This window comes from Daphnia carinata, chromosome 10, assembly GCF_022539665.2.
Source record: "Daphnia carinata strain CSIRO-1 chromosome 10, CSIRO_AGI_Dcar_HiC_V3, whole genome shotgun sequence".
Classification (NCBI taxonomy): Eukaryota; Metazoa; Arthropoda; class Branchiopoda; order Diplostraca; family Daphniidae; genus Daphnia; species Daphnia carinata.
Window position 1 is genome coordinate 2,143,107 of NC_081340.1, and position 17,356 is coordinate 2,160,462.

At 40.1% G+C, this 17,356-nt stretch overlaps 2 protein-coding genes and 1 long non-coding RNA gene across 3 annotated transcripts; 1 reads left to right on the top strand and 2 right to left on the bottom strand.

Moving 5' to 3' along the window:
* Nucleotides 1-937: 937 nt before the first annotated feature.
* Nucleotides 938-4,299, bottom strand: LOC130703178 (cleavage and polyadenylation specificity factor subunit 6-like). Its single transcript, XM_057524778.2, has 5 exons — nucleotides 4,169-4,299; nucleotides 3,745-4,030; nucleotides 2,891-3,667; nucleotides 2,554-2,741; nucleotides 938-1,185 (listed from the first exon to the last, which is right to left on the bottom strand). Exons 1-5 carry the CDS (start codon nucleotides 4,205-4,207, stop codon nucleotides 1,033-1,035), a joined length of 1,443 nt encoding a protein of 480 aa, XP_057380761.1. The 5' UTR covers nucleotides 4,208-4,299; the 3' UTR covers nucleotides 938-1,032.
* A 3,979-nt stretch (nucleotides 4,300-8,278) lies between these two features.
* Nucleotides 8,279-9,478, top strand: LOC130703334 (uncharacterized). Its single transcript, XR_009421971.1, has 3 exons — nucleotides 8,279-8,525; nucleotides 8,588-8,939; nucleotides 9,043-9,478. It is a non-coding gene; the product is annotated as an uncharacterized LOC130703334 (long non-coding RNA).
* A 3,639-nt stretch (nucleotides 9,479-13,117) lies between these two features.
* LOC130703080 (short transient receptor potential channel 4-associated protein-like) lies at nucleotides 13,118-17,300 on the bottom strand. The gene is made up of 13 exons (XM_057524700.2): nucleotides 16,963-17,300; nucleotides 16,777-16,902; nucleotides 16,533-16,711; nucleotides 16,214-16,458; nucleotides 16,037-16,147; nucleotides 15,837-15,968; nucleotides 15,662-15,775; nucleotides 15,359-15,596; nucleotides 15,228-15,282; nucleotides 14,858-15,156; nucleotides 14,484-14,796; nucleotides 14,043-14,394; nucleotides 13,118-13,933 (listed from the first exon to the last, which is right to left on the bottom strand). Exons 1-13 carry the CDS (start codon nucleotides 17,038-17,040, stop codon nucleotides 13,638-13,640), a joined length of 2,538 nt encoding a protein of 845 aa, XP_057380683.1. The 5' UTR covers nucleotides 17,041-17,300; the 3' UTR covers nucleotides 13,118-13,637.
* Between the last annotated feature and the right edge of the window lie 56 nt (nucleotides 17,301-17,356).

Sequence of the window (17,356 nt, forward strand, 5' to 3'; positions counted from 1 at the left end):
CGTAGACTGTTCTTCATGTGTCATTTCCAGTAGGTAAAATCTTCACGGTTTTCGTTTTTAATTTTTAAAAGTAGATTAGCTTAGGTCAAGTTTAAGAATATTATCTTAAGTTGCACTAAATTAGGTAGGTAGATTAAATTACATTAGGTTTACTGCAACTAAAAGTAATTTTACAAGTAAAAACCATTTGGCAACTTCGCACTTAGGTGCAATTAGCAAGATCTGGCACTTGTTTTCTAGTGCGAACAAAACAAACAAAAAAACTTACCAGTACGCTCCTGAACATAGTGAGTTCGTCATCTTCAGAGGAATTCGCAGGTAATTCAGGCTGTATGAAAGGTGAAAAAAACACAAATATTGCAGCGTCCTAATTATTTATAAACCTCGAGCAACCTTAAGTTGGGCTTGGTATAGTAGAAGGTTCCGGTGCTGTTAGATCTGATAAAAAAGAAATGGGTAGTAATAACTAGATAACGTAAGATTTTTAATTCATACATTTTGCAAGGGGAAAATAAAAAACAGCCATTTGCTTTTGAATTGGGCCACGACAACCATTTTGTACCGGAACCCTCGAGAAGTCTGATGGTCGTGGGTCACAACCACATTACACTACATTTGTTATCGAATAGAACTTGTATATAACGTTTACAATGTATGCTTAGATTTATCATGTGTGAAGGTTACTTTAAATCTTCTAAATTACTTATAATTTTCAATAAAGTAGACTTACTAAAATTGGAGAAATCGAAATCGATCAACGACCCACCAGAAGGTAATGGGTATGAAAGTAACGGATACGAGACGTTTTATGTTACTACGGTTGAAAAAGACAATAGTTTAACTGATTTTACGATTCACATGTTTGATAACTAAGTATTCAATAACTATTGGTTTGAAGAGCTTGAAATTTTATGAAATCTCATCGAGAGTACAAAGTCTGCATAAATATTATAATAAATAAGGGACATGTTTGTTAACCAGGTGATAACGGATATGCTTCATAAAAATAAGGCGCGTGGGTGGAGGCTATCGTTAAGTAGCATATACTGGAGTCCACCAACACGAATAGTCCGGTGTTCCCCGTTTCCTGATATTCAAAATCAACTCGTTTGTTATCGATGTGTAGCTAAACATCCCGGAATTTGGAACGTTCGCGTCAGCTACTACGGCGATTCCGTCTGTGATCTGCATAGGACAACAATTCAAAGGTTAGTTGAGTCTTTATGTATATTATAGCGGTCATCATTTGTCTGTTAATCAATAGAATTATGTTAACTATAGATATACATTACATCGAATAGCTATTCTGATCTTAATAATTTCCTGGTAGTTCTTCATCTATGTTCAATCCTCCCCATCGTCTGCCATTTGCTTTTACATTCGAGTAAATTGTATAGGGGATATGTTCTTTGCAATCGAGAATGCGGGCATCTTTAGTCCCGGTTCCTTTTTTTGTAGACGTCCCACGCCCTGACCCCAACTCTTCTTTGCATATATTTTGCGTCCGGAATTATTGAAAACCTGCATATTTTGGGGGATTTTGAAATAAATGCCCAGAGGTATCTAAGGGGGCTTTTCAGCGGCGGAATATAAACTTAAAAAACGAAAAAATCTGCAGCCCAACACGACAGGTAGATATTAGGAAATCTTTGATGCCATATTTGTAACCTAACCATGATTCTGGAAGGGTTATTGGCATTCGAGTTCACGTGGAAAACAAATTCTCGCTTCGTAAAGGGCCAAAGAAGAGCCCAGATTTTCTCCAGGCGTAGAAACGATTTGCAACGGCACGTGCATGGGGCGTGAACAATCATGCAACCACCAAATTTAGTTGTTTGTGCGGATGTGAAAAGATACTGCCAACACCCAAAAACTGCACGAAAAAAATTTGACCCAAGTTTGCCGTTGAGCTTGTTATGATGAGTAGGTGAACATATAGGGGCTTAGAATATTTCCCAACGATACCACCCAGCGATTTGGACGATGCAACACGGGGAAGTCCTGGTTGAAAACAATATGGTCACATTTGCATAGATGACAAAAAAGTTCGTTGACGAAAAAATAAGACTCATTTGATTTTCCGAATATTTTCTTACAATGCCAAATATCTATAGCGACGACACTCCGTGTCACGGGTTGAAGATGATTTCGCCATAGTACCATAACACACTTTTACCCGTGTTGACATAGTCCAAAAATACCCTTATCCACATTTGAACGTGAAGCGCAAACCGGTTGCGTTCGCATTTTTAGACATATGTAAATCATCCGTTTAAGATTATTTAGCATGCTTTGGCAGCAAAAGATTAATGCACCAAAGGAAAACAAGGAATAATAAGGGAGCCGCCGTTGTGCTGGTCTGGACGCAACAATTGGGAGGACTAGAAATCGGCTTTTAGCCGTGGCTTAAGAAAAACTAATTATACATTTCATTAGTGGTAAAATGCCAAATGATGCAGGTGGATCTTCCTCTTTGGAGTAGAAAATGCCGCTTAATAATCAATTAATTTTTTTTTCCAAATTAACTAGCACTTTAAAATTTGAATGCTTTACTTTCATAGAAGATTCATCATTGCCAAGCGTGATGATGTCGCATAATAAGCTGATGTTTTCCCCAGTAGGCTCTGTGATAGTTAACGAACAGTTTTTCTCGTCGTTCCCTTTTATGGTAAATGATCCGCTGGCTACGTCCGTAACCACTTCCATCTGCGAATCAATCAAGTCATCCCCTTCCTGACAGACTGAAATGAAAAGAAGTTCATTAATTCCTAGGTCAAGAAAATTTCCCCTTCTCCGAGTCTGACGTTATTGAAGTACAAATGAAAGCCATACAAATTTTACGAAATAAATTCTAAGGTAACAAAATTTTAAGGTTGGGCAACATCCTTACATGTTAGGTGGGTAAACGTAGTTTCTGTAGTAGTTTCGGGTATTTCGGTTTCCGTCGTTATCCATTCCAAGTTGTCATAGTCCTCGGTCACGTATTCATAATCCTCCTGTTCTCCTTTCTTCGGATCCTTGATGTGATGCCACGGTTTTGGGTGTTTTGATGGTTTGTGATCTTTCGGTGGTTTCGGATGTTTGGGCGGTTTGTCATCCCATGTCGGTTTAGGATGTTTCGGTGGTTTCGTATCCTTGATCGGCTTCCAATGATGCGGCGGTTTTTGGCCATGGGGCGGTTTAGGATCTTTTGGGGGTTTTGGATCCTTGATTGGCTTCCAATGATGCGGCGGTTTTGGGCCATGGGGCGGTTTGGGATCTTTTGGGGGTTTTGGACCCTTGATCGGCTTCCAATGATGCGGCGGTTTTGGGCCGTGGGGGGGTTTTGGGTCTTTCGGCGGTTTAGGATCTTTGGGCGGTTTAGGATCTTTGGGCGGTTTAGGATCTTTGGGTGGTTTAGGATCTTTGGGTGGTTTTGGATCCTTTGGTGGTTTCGGGTCTTTCGGCGGTTTTGGGTCTTTTGGCGGTTTTGGGTCTTTTGGCGGTTTTGGACGGTGTGGGGGTTTCGGTTTTTTGGTCGGTTTTGGTCCTGTCATACCATGAGCAATCCACCAGAACAAAGACGATTTGGTCGCAAAGGCTGCAGCGCTTGCCACGGCCGCCGCACCAGCCGCTCCCGCTGCCGCACCTGCAACTCCCGCAACGATGGGCCCCGCAATCGCTCCACCTTTATTAAATGTTTTAAATCCACATGATTAGGACGAAATCATAATAAATCGTCTTATCAATGGTAAAATGACATACCGTTCCCATCGGATTGAGCCTGCAATCCGTCATTGCGAATAAGGTTCCTCGAGCTATCGATGAGGACGGCATGCTGCTCGGGCACCACGTCAGACGTTGTCCAACGATCTGCGCTTAAACCAGGATCGTAGACACCAGGACCAACGAGGCCAACTCCTACGCCGAACACATCCTGGCGTGATTTGTCGTGAAACCATTTGTTCATAGACGAACGAGATATCCATCGCCGAAAGAAATTCCGCTTCCCGTGGATGGCATTTTGCGGACAGATAAGGACAAGAATCACCTGCATATAGTCGGTGATTATTACGTAACTATTGGAATAGTCGAAACCCATATCTCCCAAAAAACACATGAACCAAACGTTCGTTGATATCACCATTTTGAAATTTTTACTGGCAATTGAATCGAAAAAAAAGCCTACCGTGAAGATTGGTAGAAAGAAAAAGGTTTTCCTAGCCATGTTAAGGTTAATCTGAAGGCTTTTAACACCGAAATGCTTAAAGAAGCACCGCTAAATTGCAATATAGGCTATCCACTTGTACAAACGAGGAGATGGTAAAACGTGCAACCACACAACTCGATTGTTTTTCGAGGTATGACGTGGGCCAACGTGATGGCCCATTGATTTACCAGTTTTCTAAGTCTCCCCATGCGATGCCATGGAAGGCGGGCATCAACGATGTGTTGTGCAACCGACGAAACACGAACTCAAGCTCTGAACGTTGAAGCAGCTTGAACATGGAGCCTCATCGACCCCTTTTTACCCCTCTAGACGGTTTTCTAGCAGCCCAAAGAACCAGAAATGTTTCGTCATTTATTATCTTGTATCAGAATCCTGTTTGCCGAAGAACATGTTTTAGTTGAGATTTGACTGGGTACTGGAAGACGAGACGTAGGGGTATTAGACGCAGGTGCGCGTTTATTGGGTTGTCAAGGAATGCCGATTCCGAAAAAACACAAAAAAAAACTAGTGTCTGTATAGGAACTCTTCAAACCTGATCTATTATCCCAAATGGCCTAAATTAAATATGGCCTACGTCTAAATATAGAGCTGCAAATATCCTAGACAGTCTACGTGCAGGGTACTGTTCTCATATAAAAAATTCAAAACCTTTATTCCCAACATGAAGATTATCGATACATTTTGCGAATTCATTTACGAATTCTTATACTTTGCTTGGAACATAAATGGATGAACAAAAACGCCCCAAATAAATTCTACAAACTTTGAAAAAGATGTATTAGTTTTCCAGACAATGTTTTATCAGCCGTGTCCAACAGGTTTCAGGTTCCTGAAAATTTCAAGAATTTTTCATTTTGACTGCTTGGCGCACCCAGTAGCAACGTATGCAAAAAAAAAAAAATCACCAGTGTTCGTGTGTGTGCCTGTGGTGTTTTAACTGCACCATCAATTGCAGGCTACAGGTGACTGCTGAATGATTAAGTTAGTTGTTGTAGCACGGCAAAAAGAATGTAATAATCCCAACGTCTACCGGTAAACACATAACGATGTATACTCTACATTATTTTTTTATTTGAAATGAGGTCGTTTTCATCCAAAGGCTGGGAAGGTCAAGTTCTTTTCGAAATTTAGCAGAAAGAAAGGGTTTGCGTGACTTGAAAAAAAAAAGTTATCTCGTTGACCCTCTGTTCGCATCCCGAAACGTATTCAGCTCGTTCGTCCATCACCGGTTTTCTATTAACTGTCGGCTAGAGCCACGCTAATGTGAAACATTCGCGTAAAAAAATGCCCTAATTTGTTTGTTTATTTCTAAATACAAGACGATTATATTGCCCCATACTCCGGTTTCCCACACAAATTCTACACGAACTTCATATGCATATATATTCATCCAAAATATTACCAAGATATTGGGAAACCTCGTACCGTTTCCTCGACACACTTCCAGATTCTTCTATTTTTTTCCCCCGTGAATTTTTTAAATTTTACGTCAATTTCGTGAACAGGAGAAATCAATCATTACATAAAATGCGCCAGCGTCAGCTCTGCAACCTTTGCAAGTCGCCAAACAACGAGTTCGTGAGCATAAGTTATCTCTAGAAGTTTGCCGATAAATACCTGATAACTTTTCACTCAGAATGCAACTCAGAAAATGAATAAAAATAATAACAATAATAAAAAAAATTTAAAGTAAAGTGTCTAAAAAAATAATAATATACCGACAGGATACAAATGTCTGCGTGAAGAAATGAACCTGTATTTGACGGCGGAACGGAAGACAAAAGCATCAATAGGCGGTGTATATTTTCTATAAAGTCTATTGACGCAACGTGGAATCATTGGAGAAGTTCATTGAAATCAACATAACGATGTGCAGCTTTAACTCGTGCGTGCTCTAGAAATACGCTTCGCGATGATTCTTGTTTGTCTGATGAATAGCTTAAACCTGCAGGCTTACGGTGACCTAGTTGCTGACTCGTGTGGGTAATTAAGATTCATTCTCGTATATAGTTAGGCTGATGTTATGTAAGGCCCAAACGATTATTGTCTGAAGAAAAGCTGACGTTGTTACTTTCATGAGTATTTTTAACCGACCTGTTTGTGCTTCTTAAAGTACCGTGAAAAAAGTTTTTCCGTTGTCAGCATGTGTAACTGAGACTGAAACGACGGTCCGACTTTTGCTTAATACTAAATACGAGTTTCGTGCCAGACTCTAACAGTTAGCATTTGTAAGACGACAGCGTAGATGTGGCGAAATAGGGCAAAACAGTCCCAATTTGGACAATTTAATTGACAGACGGCTTTCATCTAAAACACATCTGAGCGGCAAACGTTTGCATTGTATGTACATGCAATGTACATCCATGCAACAAAAAATTTATTCGGGAGCAGTCTTTAGTGTAAGACTAAAAACCTTGCTTCTTTTTTTTTTTTATTAAGACTTTCTGGAAACCTGAAACTGTTGGCACAATGCAAATCGTTTTACAAAGCGTTTGTGTTACGACTATGTTGGCTATCAAATGTTGAAACGAAAACAGGGAAATGAACTTAATTCATACTGCTACTGATCGACTGCTTTTTGTAGGGGCCATAAGATATGGTTGAAAATCAGACAAGTAAAAACTGCCCTGATTAAGTAATGTTTTTGCATTTTCTGCAGCAGGGAGAGGAACCACAATTTGTTAATTAATTACAGGCTAATTGCTAGTTGATATACTCGAAAAAAAAGATTTTTTTCTATTGGATCAGTTGTCCTTGGCTTGAAATTTCCGTTAGCAAACTTGAATTGTAGGGGCGAGTAGATTCCAAACGCTCCATATGCATGTCAACACATTTCACCGCCATATTCTAATGGAAAACAGGGACACACCTTTATAGTGCCTCTCCGAAATCCAGTTTGAACTGCTAAAAAGATTCATCGAACATGGAAAACTATGATGCAGGCAAAAGGCCTACAGGAAGGCAGCAATCTGCCCTCGTTCTCACATTTACTGTCCAGAGATACTGTCACGAAAATGGCCCTCAATTAGCTACCGACTCATTTCGAAGAACCTGCTGTATAGCTTCCATAACTGACCGCCGCAACTTCAAATCAAGATCCCTTGAATGATGTGCCGTTTTTCTTTCTTTGGCCTCCTTTTCTTCTACGAGATTTTTAACAAAGGGACGGAATCACATCCGTTTGGAAAGTGGATGAAACCAAAAACTAGGCTACCGTATCATCAGATATCATACGGTCTGTGCAACACACTGAAGTCGTTTTTCGACTACTCTGTGAACCTCACTGATTTTTATGTTAATTCACCATTAAGAATCATGTGGCAGATTATGCACGTATGCAAAAAGTGAAGTTTTACAATAATGTTAAATGCAAAACTTCTGACGGTAAAAGCATATAAGGTTAGGCGACAGTTGTCACGTGTCCTTCTGATAACGAGAACACCTAAAGGAGTGTTATTTATCACTCTAAGTGCATTAAAGGTTACACACGGGATGTTTCTAACGTGTTATGGCATTTGCAGGAAGCCTTTTCATTTTAAGAAGCCCACGGAGGAATACAGAAAATATACATATTCCAGCACCATCTAAGAGCGCATCGATGAATTATAAGCCTGCAAAAAGTTTTTCCAAAAGTACGATCCGTAACTTACACTTAGCGCTACTATAAGGCAATCCGTTTAACCCCCCCCCCCCCCCCCAAAAAAAAAAAATATCGGCCTTTTTTTTTCTATTTCACTGCTACCGCCATCTATCGGTTGGTAAGAGTAAAACAGAAAGTCAGGCCGATATTTTTTTTTTTTTTTTTTTTTTTTTTTGGGGGGGGGGGGGGGAAAACGGGTTGCCATACATTGCATCAGACTTACCCATTCGCCAACCCAAGTGTGCATATGTCTTTCTTGGACAATTATTTTATTTTGCTACTATGTTTGGTAAACTGCAATTATGCCTAATATTTTTGTCTTTGCATTTTAGGTTTCCTCTTAGATGATCTATACCTGATCATGTGTTCTAAAGTGATCTGCTTTCACAGCAGCTACATTTCTGTGTTCTTTTCTGTTGGTCTATGGTTCTGAATTGAGGCAGGTATATCTATTATGCTATGTCACTAAGTACTATAGGGAAAAGAATAACTCAAGTTGATTGAGATCTATTCTGATTCTCCTGGTATCCATCTCAACAGGTTTTTATTTGCTTTTCAACACTCATTTCATAGTGGTACATGTGGCTTTGATTAATATTACCATAAAGACTGCTGAAAATGGGTATGGTACAGAAACCCAGAAATGGCATGAGTTCAACATCAAACATGGATTAGGTACTTCTCGGTTTTTTGTCTATCGAAAAAGTATTTTTAATGCTATTATTTTGCATTCACAGAATTTTAGCAGGGGATCAAGTCAAATCTGGAAGTGTTACAGGATGGAAGAGTTGCCCTGTAGTTGAAAAAACACTGAGAGTGCATTACTGTTAAGGTATGAGGTAAAGTAATAGAGTAATGCAAATTGTCTAATGAGAAATATCATCTTGTGTTAATAAATCCGGTACAATCCTCATAGAATCCTTCATAGTTCTGTCACAGCTAGAAGCCTCTAATAATTCTGCTTCTCTGGCTAAAGAACAACTTGTCCTTTACGTTCAGAGTGTTGGTGAAGCTGGGTACTTAAATGGCCCTAAAGATGTTTCACTTTGCTGGCATTGCAGCGATTAACATCATACATGGACTCTTTAGGTATGAAAGGAATTTTCTTGAAAAAATTTTGAATTTATGACGAAGCATTTCTCCTCCTTTGGCCAACCATGTCTAATCTACAAAAAAAAAATTTATCCAATAGGAAAGGATTTTCATATACTGGGAACATAGCTATCAACAATGCAACATTCTACGGGGGCTATTTTATCATTCAAGAGCCTTATACAATGATGTTCATCTGCAATTTGTATGGCCTTTCCCAAGCTTCTGCCAGAAGTTGAATCTATGAGTCATGTAAGTCACATGAGCAACAATTGAGATGCTTAATGGTGTTGTTTTTCTTTTCTCAGTATAGGTTAATAGTAACATTGGATCTGAAAAGATTCTTGGTTGGGGCAAGACACTGAATAAATTGTAATGATTGGATGGATGACATGACATTTCTATACTTCATTCGGATTCCCGAGACGGTATTTTATATTTAAAAAATTGAAGTGCATATCTGGGCTCCCTTCCTTTCCGTAGCCCCGTTTCCCCTTGACTCGTAATAAGCCCGTAGGGGGTCATGCCCCTACTGTACGGTATATATAAAAAAAACATATACCGAGGTTTGGAGGGCTCTGGCCGGAAAGGGGACGTGGGGGTCCGCCTAGTCCGATGATGTGTTCACGGAGGGCGACGTGGCTATCCACAAATCCGAACTAAAGGTTAATCGCTCCAGTAAAAATGTTCCAAATCTTCGGCTCTTCTTCCGGCTTCTCTTAGCCAATCACCGGGTAATCTCCCCGGTGGGTCAACAAGGCAGTGTCTCCCCCTGCCTGGGTTGACGGCAACTTTTGAAAGGGCTATTGTGCCTTTTTAAAGTTGCAAAAATAATTATGATGTGCAGAGAATTGTCAATAAATTTTTTTAATAAAATATTTTTTGCAAAATTTGTTTCTTTCATTGTCTGTGTGCGCTGTGTTCACACATTACATTTATCAACTTTTTTTTTTATTTAGCTTACTCAATTCACCTTTATTGTTTTTGCCACGTTTGATGGTAAGCATTGTTTCCATTGGTATATCGTTTATCTGTAAGTATTCAACTATTATTTATTACACTATTTGACTTTTTCAACTTAGATTCAAGGATTAACGTGTAATACCTGGATATTATCTGAAGTAATTTTGTATTTGTATTTTGTTTTACTCGTATTGGAACCGATCCCCAGACAATCAGCGTGCAACGCCGATGCTCTAACATTGAGCCACGAGATATATATATATTTTTTTTATTATCACATATCATATGTTATTGTCTAGGATGTTGATGCAGTCCTTCACAACTATATGCTTATCTTTCTATTGCTTTCATAAGGACCATAGCTATGTGGTAGAGTCTTTAGCTGCGATGTCTGTTACCGTGGGTTCAAACCTCAGTAGATGTTTAAAAATGAATCAGAATAAATGTAGAAAAGAATTATTCAGTATTGCATTTCAGTTTTATTTATTAAGTCCGCAAGTGACTAGAAAAAAGCCAACTTCTCATCATATGATTCATGGCTCATTGGTAGAGCATCGGCGCGGTATGCCGAATATCCAGGTTTCGATCCCTGGATAATAATTGAATGCTTACAGGTACACGATAAACCAATAGATACAATCCTTACCATCAAATGTGGCCCATTGCTTACCATCAAAGGTGGCCAAAACAATAAAGGTGAATTGAGCAAGCTAAATAAAAAAAAGGTGATAAATGTAATGTGTAAACACAGCGAAAACATACAATGAAAGAAACATATTTTGCAAAAAATATTTTATAAAAAAATTTTATTGACAATTCTCTGCACATTGGAATTATTTTTGCAACTTTAAAAAGGCACAATAGCCCTTTCAAAAGTTGCCGTCAACCCAGGCAGGGGGAGACACTGCCTTGTTGACCCACCGGGGAGATTACCCGGTGTTTGGCTAAGAGAAGCCGGAAGAAGAGCCGAAGATATGGAACATTTTTACTGGAGCGATTAACCTTTAGTTCGGATTTGTGGATAGCCACGTCGCCCTCCGTGAACACATCATCGGACTAAGCGGACCCCCACGTCCCCTTTCCGGCCAGAGCCCTCCAAACCTCGGTATATGTTATTTTTATATATACCGTACAGTAGGGGCATGACCCCCTACGGGCTTATTACGAGTCAAGGGGAAACGGGGCTACGGAAAGGAAGGGAGCCCAGATATGCACTTCAATTTTTAAATAATTAATACCATAATACGCGGGAATACACAGGCGACTGATGGAGGGAAATTCAATTCCGTACTTCAAATTATTATAACTTTTTGTCATCACATCCCAACCAGAAACCTTCACAGGGTCCACTATTGCTATTAATCTAAATTAAGAAAATAAAACATAGATAAGCATAAAACATTCTTATTGATATAGCTTACATGGTACATAAATTCATCATCTGCCATATTCCTGTAAATTTCTGGCAGGAGCTTCTAAAAGGCTATGCAGTTGCAAATGATCACCATGGCCAAAACTTGAATACGAAAGTTTGGAAGAATTCTTCGTGTTGGCCACAGAGATCTTCCATGGGCTTTCCGATTGGACGTTCCATGCACCATAAAAAACAGAAAGGTTACAAAGTTGGTTGTTTTGATCACTTAACGTTAAGGTAAACAATGTACCTGGTCTCTGCAGTCTTGACAACAATTTCCATTATAACCTCATATCACCTCACTTCATGGAAAAAGAATTTGGTAGGCATCAGTTCAGAATAAAAATTGTTGCATTCAAATCTTTTGACAGGTGGGATTTAGGAATGTCGCCTTAGGGAGTGCAAACCACGATTTTCAAAACCATTAAATGCTGTTAGCCATTGAAAGATTCCTGGCTGACACAGGCATTCGTTTGGGACATGACTAATGAGCTGCTTCATGGATACAGCTCTTTTTTTTTTAGTCATCTCCATGATGACATGAATTCCAGCATGTTCTACACATGTATCAGCTTTAAGCAATATATCAATTAAAACAATTAAAATAGTACCATCTTTTAATGTTTTTGACTCCATGATTCGTCTTTGTTGCAATTGGGAAGGCAAGGCAGCTGATCTAGGGTGATTTATTCAACACACTTGCCGTAACCATTGTCCCAATGTATCAGCTTTTCTGTCAACAGTAGTTTGCTAATACGACATTGAGGATTAAAATTGGAAAACTAAACAAATTCAGCAGAAAAGCATTACCAGGGGGTAACATCTTGCATGTTGACGAAGAATCCTAGGTTTATCATGTACATGGCAGAATATCCACATTGCCTGGATGGCGCAATCCTTTGCGTAATCACACAAATAATAAGTAAAACATATTGAATTGAAACCAAATTTAACTGAAGTTTTACCAAACAGCCAGCTAGCACCTCTGAATTCCAAAACTACGCCTACACATTCGTATCAAGCTTTTCCAGCATGTCTCACCTTTGACATTTGTTTGCTTTTTGCTGGCATTTGTTTCGCTTGCTGTCAACATCTACCGACCAGTAGATGGCGATAGCAGTGAAACAGAAAAAAAGCCGAAATTTTTTTTTTTTGGGGGGTAAAACGGATTGTCATAGCAAGACACCGAATCGAGGAACTTTCGGCCTTTTTGTTTTACTGCTATCGCCACCTAGCGGTCAGATTTGTAGTTAATTCTCTATATACATTCACCGAATATTTCTGCTGCATCGCGCTAGCGCTGTAGCGTACTGGCGCGCTAGCATTGCGTCCAATATTCGGTATATTTCAAAAACGATTAACTTAATGAAAAAAATAGCAATTTTACCGGAATCAGCATTCAATGTTGAGTATATCCTGGGATATTAAACCAATTCCGACGAGTGTCAGATTTTCCAGGAAAACATTTTAAGTCCGACTAAAGTCGGGATTATTTTAGTCGAGCTGCCCGAAAAAATAAGCCCGACTTTTCGCGCTAGAGCTGTAGCCTACTGGCGCGCTAGCACTGTGTCAAACATTTGGTGTGTGGGAATGCAAGTGCTGTTTGCATACTGGCGCGTTAGTTTCGCGTGTGATACAGTTGGCGAAACTGCTAGTTGCGCCATGCAGGTTTAAGGCCCCATCTACATAAGGTTCCCGACGTTTTCGGCGGTAGACCTTTTCCACGACCTATGAAACTATCGAAACACTCATTGTAAAACCTGGAGTCCTGGACTAATCGCTATCTGGAAATTCCAACTTACACCCGGACAAAGATTTTATTAATTTCCATAATGTATCGTGTTAGAAAGGTAACAAACAATCAAATATAGATGGTTAAGATGAAAGACAAAGAGAGAAAGAAAGAGGAAAAACAGAACAAGAAAGGGAGAAACCTGAGATGAAAATATGTACACAGCTTAAAGAAGTGTTGTGAAAGTGCGCGAGCGAGCAGGGTTCTAAGAAAACAGTGAAATTACAAAAAATAATGATAATAATAACTGTCGTACACGAGAGACTCAACGCGAAGGGAGGTAATCTAGTGGCAAAAAAAAATTGTTTGCTGCGTCAAGAAAGAAAAAAAACGAACAAGAAAATGGACCAAAAGATGAGAGAATACGCGTAGGCCAAGGGGAAACAGACGAAGGGAAAAGCTATTCACAACTGATGTACATAACACGCTAGATTGGCTATACGCACACACAAACAAGGTATGAGAAAAGTCACGACAGAATCAGGTGGCCGCTGCCAATGTTATTATTGTCAAAGGAAAGCATTATTTAATTACATTCCATTTCAATATCCCAAGTTTGAACGATGCGGGACTGATCTTCGGGCAAATAATGAAGCAAAGAGTACGGGGACGTAGTATCGACGCTCGTCAGCAAGTCGATAGTGCGGATCCATTCTTCAAACGCAATACCCGAACCTTTTTCAAGGGAAATACACGACTGGTCACCCGGTTGGTAGTGAACTCGCCAAAAGCGCAGCAACTGAAACAAGCTCGATAATATGTGACGTGGCTCTAAACACCGCTTCTTGTTGGCTCCTAATCTATCTTCTGTTCCTGCAGGCCCTGGATAAACAAATAAAATTTTTTTTTAATAATACAAGAATTTTAAATAAACAAAGGAATGAACCGAATAAGGGAATCAACAGAAGTTGGCAATATTTTTGTAATTTACCGAGTCTGAGTTGCTCGATGGTTGCTGTGGCCAGCATTTTTAGACAATTGGCCAAGGTACCCTGGCGGGCGGCCAGCATCAAGATGATGAGAGCCGTATTGAGACAGCTGACGTTCTCTAGTGTCAGAGTATCGACCGAGATGGATGAGACGAGCAAAGCCAAATAACAGACACGTCGGCGTAGGTGCAGGAACCACGAAAAGAATTTGGAAGTCGGGAAGAAAACGGCCGCTTGTTGGAACCGACCACCACTGCCGCCTTCCATGCAGTGGTCCATCGTTAGAAAGACGGAGCGAAGGAACATGTTTGAATCAATCAGATTGCCGTGAACGACTTCCAGATATTTTGAAACCTTCAAATGATAGAACGAAATATTTTTAATACTATCATGTTTTAAAGCCTCAATTTTTCCGAGTTTTTGAGACGGTGAGGAGTTCTTACTTTAGCTTCGTTTGGTAGCAAGATATCTAGTTGTCGGCAAGCTTCCATGTTAAATCGGATCATTTCCCCTAGAAGGTCAAAGCTACTCTGAGCCACTTCACGCGGTGGTCCCGAGACGAGAGATCCGTTGTTATTGCGGGCGATGCCTGCGACTCCACCCACAACCACAGACGGTTCAACAGCTGATTCGCTCTCCAGCAATACGTGGACAATGTGCTGCAACAAACCTCGTGTGATTACAAAAAGCTGATCTGCTACTCCGTATTGGCTACTGCTACGTAACCAGCTCTCGACCGCACGACACAGCCAGAACCTATCCAAAATAAAAACGTAGGAACAATTGGTAACTATAGTCAAGTAAAACATGAGCGAACCGAAAAATCGATGAAGTGGGCACATTTTTCAAGACGCGAATTATCTTGGAAAGCAGACCGGAGCCTCCTGTGCAATAAGGTAAGCTGGCTAGAGTTGCAGTAACGCCTACGCCGGAAGAGGTAGAAGCTGACGACGAAGAGCTGCTGCTAACACTATTCGGCCCAGTGGAACTTTCGAATTCGGTGTATAGCTGTTTTAGCTCATCCATTTCACTATAGGAAAGTAGGACATGTTTGTAAGTGCTATGGGAGCAGAAGTTGTGCACTAAACGAAGCAGCTGGATCTTCAAGATCATTTCCTGATAATTGCAATAGTAACGGTGTTGATCATTTAAAAACAGTTACGTTTAACTTTAAAGCTATAGCTTACTGGGCTACAATTGCACTGATTAGCGTGATCAGTGGTATGCCTCGTCGTGGATGGCCTAATGGAACATTGTAAACAGGTTAACTAGACAACTTTAAGGGTAAAAAAAAAAAAGAAATTTTTATTTTGCTTACTTCCACAAGAATTGTTCAAACAACGCTGATAAGAGTGGCCCGATGCCTAATTTAGCCAAAATTTCTTGAACTTTGCCTCGCTGGCTACCCGTTAGCAACAAGCTCAGTAGGTAAAGGGCGTCGACCCGGCGCGTCAATTGTGATGGGAGCTCCAAAGCGTCTGCAACGTAGCTCTCCGTGTCCATGTTGACTTGGGAGCTCATCTCGAGCTCATCACGGAACACGTCTTCAAGCACAGCTAAACGAATAAAATAATGTTTTATAAAAGTTATTCGTGAAGGGCTATGCTGAAAATTACTCCACCTTGAAGGAACCCGCCAACAGTATCAAAACTGTGGCTATTATGCGACAAATTTTCATCAATCCAAGCCATCCACTGTTCATTTTCGGTACTGGGCAGGGGATAACGTGGAACAACTAAAAAGAGTATAATTTATACCAACAAATCCTGCCAATATGATGACATTTTTGTTCTTACAAGGCAGACTACAAGCGTAATTCAGGACTTTTCCTAAAAGGCCAGGTATGGCAACGACATAATCTCGATTCAAGCTGGATATGGTCATCTCATTGATACGTGTGTTAAGCTTTTGCCGACGCTGAGCCAAAACTATCGAGGAAAAACGAAATAAATAATTACCAATTGATGACAAAAAGACAAAAGTTTAATAGTATTACGGGAGGCCCTGTTCTCACACTCGTCGACATCCGAGACTGCCAATGAAAGAACACGGTATGTTTGAGACAACGTCTCATCGTCCAGTTGTTGCAATACGTCACTTAATCTCTCTAGATTTGGAAACGGAAATTTTAACGTAATTATAATTATTATTTTTTACTCCGAAAAGATCTTACTGAAACCATCTAGCTGGACAAGGTCATTCCTAGATAATAGAAGGTGTTCAATGAGATCGCAGGCCGTCTCTGTTAACGTAGTGGACTTAAGCAGGCGGAAGCAATGTGCTAAAAGGGGGTCACAGGTAGACAGAGCAAGACTGCAGTCAGGATCGAGGATGGATAACTGTCGTAAAATCACAAGACACATCTTCTGAATTCGCATGGCGTCCGCATTTCTCCTCGTTCTGTGTATGATTTCCATTCTGTTAGCAGAAGATAATTTTTTTTTCAAATTAAATATAGAAATAATAAAACTCGCTTTGCCAAAACAAATTACCCAAACTTTGCTTTAGAAAGGGAATCATAGGGCACATAAGATAGTATTAGAGTGATCAACAAGTCCATTCCGCCTTCTTTGTTAAAAACAATAGCCAGTTGATCATTTTGCTGGTTCTCAGTCCTTTCATTTAGAGCTGCTTCCAGAGTGACAGACGGTTTCAACTGTCCATGGAATTTCTTCCAGATAAATAGAAAATTAAAGGTTAGAAATGCATTGGAATATGCATATAAAAGGGTCTCACATCAAGCAACTTGGTAAGGTCTTCAGGGTGTGGGGGTCCATTGTGGATACATGTCTGAAGGATTTTCATTACTGGAGCAATCTGGGACACTAGGCCAGGATACCGTGACAAGACTTCAGCATGGACCTACAAAACAAAGTTTTGATTCACAGATTCCAATTGCCTACCTAAATCCGATAATCATACCTGGGTTATATTGCATGGTCCTCTGCCTGAATATTGACTTGACAAAAATTGCAGCGATATGTTCGAAACTTTCTTCATTTTAAAATTTGCACAATTCCAAATTAATGTAAGGAAGATAAATCAAAAACGGGCAGTGATTTGGCGAATATCGCAATCTGATACCACCCACCCCTTGCGAACTCACTTGAAACGCATCTTTTCGTGCGAAATTAGGTGTATCAATGATCAGATTTCCCAAAAAACGTTTAAGACAGGGTCAAAGGGGGCGGTAAACTAATGCGGAGGATACGTGACGAGACGAAAAAGACATTCAACTCGTTGACAGAGCTCGACACCTCCTTTCCTTTCTTCGTCTTTCCACTTCTCGAGTTTTTGTTAGCAGACCAATATTGCG

What these genes read in the sequence shown, in the direction of transcription:
- LOC130703178 (XM_057524778.2), bottom strand. Translation starts at nt 4,207, where the DNA reads ATGGCTAGGAAAACCTTTTTCTTTCTACCAATCTTCACG. An exon ending in TCTTTCTACCAATCTTCACG is followed by an intron (nt 4,031 to 4,168) that starts GTAGGCTTTTTT and finishes GACTATATGCAG; the next exon opens with GTGATTCTTGTCCTTATCTG. An exon ending in GGCTCAATCCGATGGGAACG is followed by an intron (nt 3,668 to 3,744) that starts GTATGTCATTTT and finishes CATTTAATAAAG; the next exon opens with GTGGAGCGATTGCGGGGCCC.
- LOC130703080 (XM_057524700.2), bottom strand. Translation starts at nt 17,040, where the DNA reads ATGAAGAAAGTTTCGAACATATCGCTGCAATTTTTGTCAAGTCAATAT. An exon ending in GACCATGCAATATAACCCAG is followed by an intron (nt 16,903 to 16,962) that starts GTATGATTATCG and finishes TTTGTTTTGTAG; the next exon opens with GTCCATGCTGAAGTCTTGTC. An exon ending in CTTTCTAAAGCAAAGTTTGG is followed by an intron (nt 16,459 to 16,532) that starts GTAATTTGTTTT and finishes TTCTGCTAACAG; the next exon opens with AATGGAAATCATACACAGAA.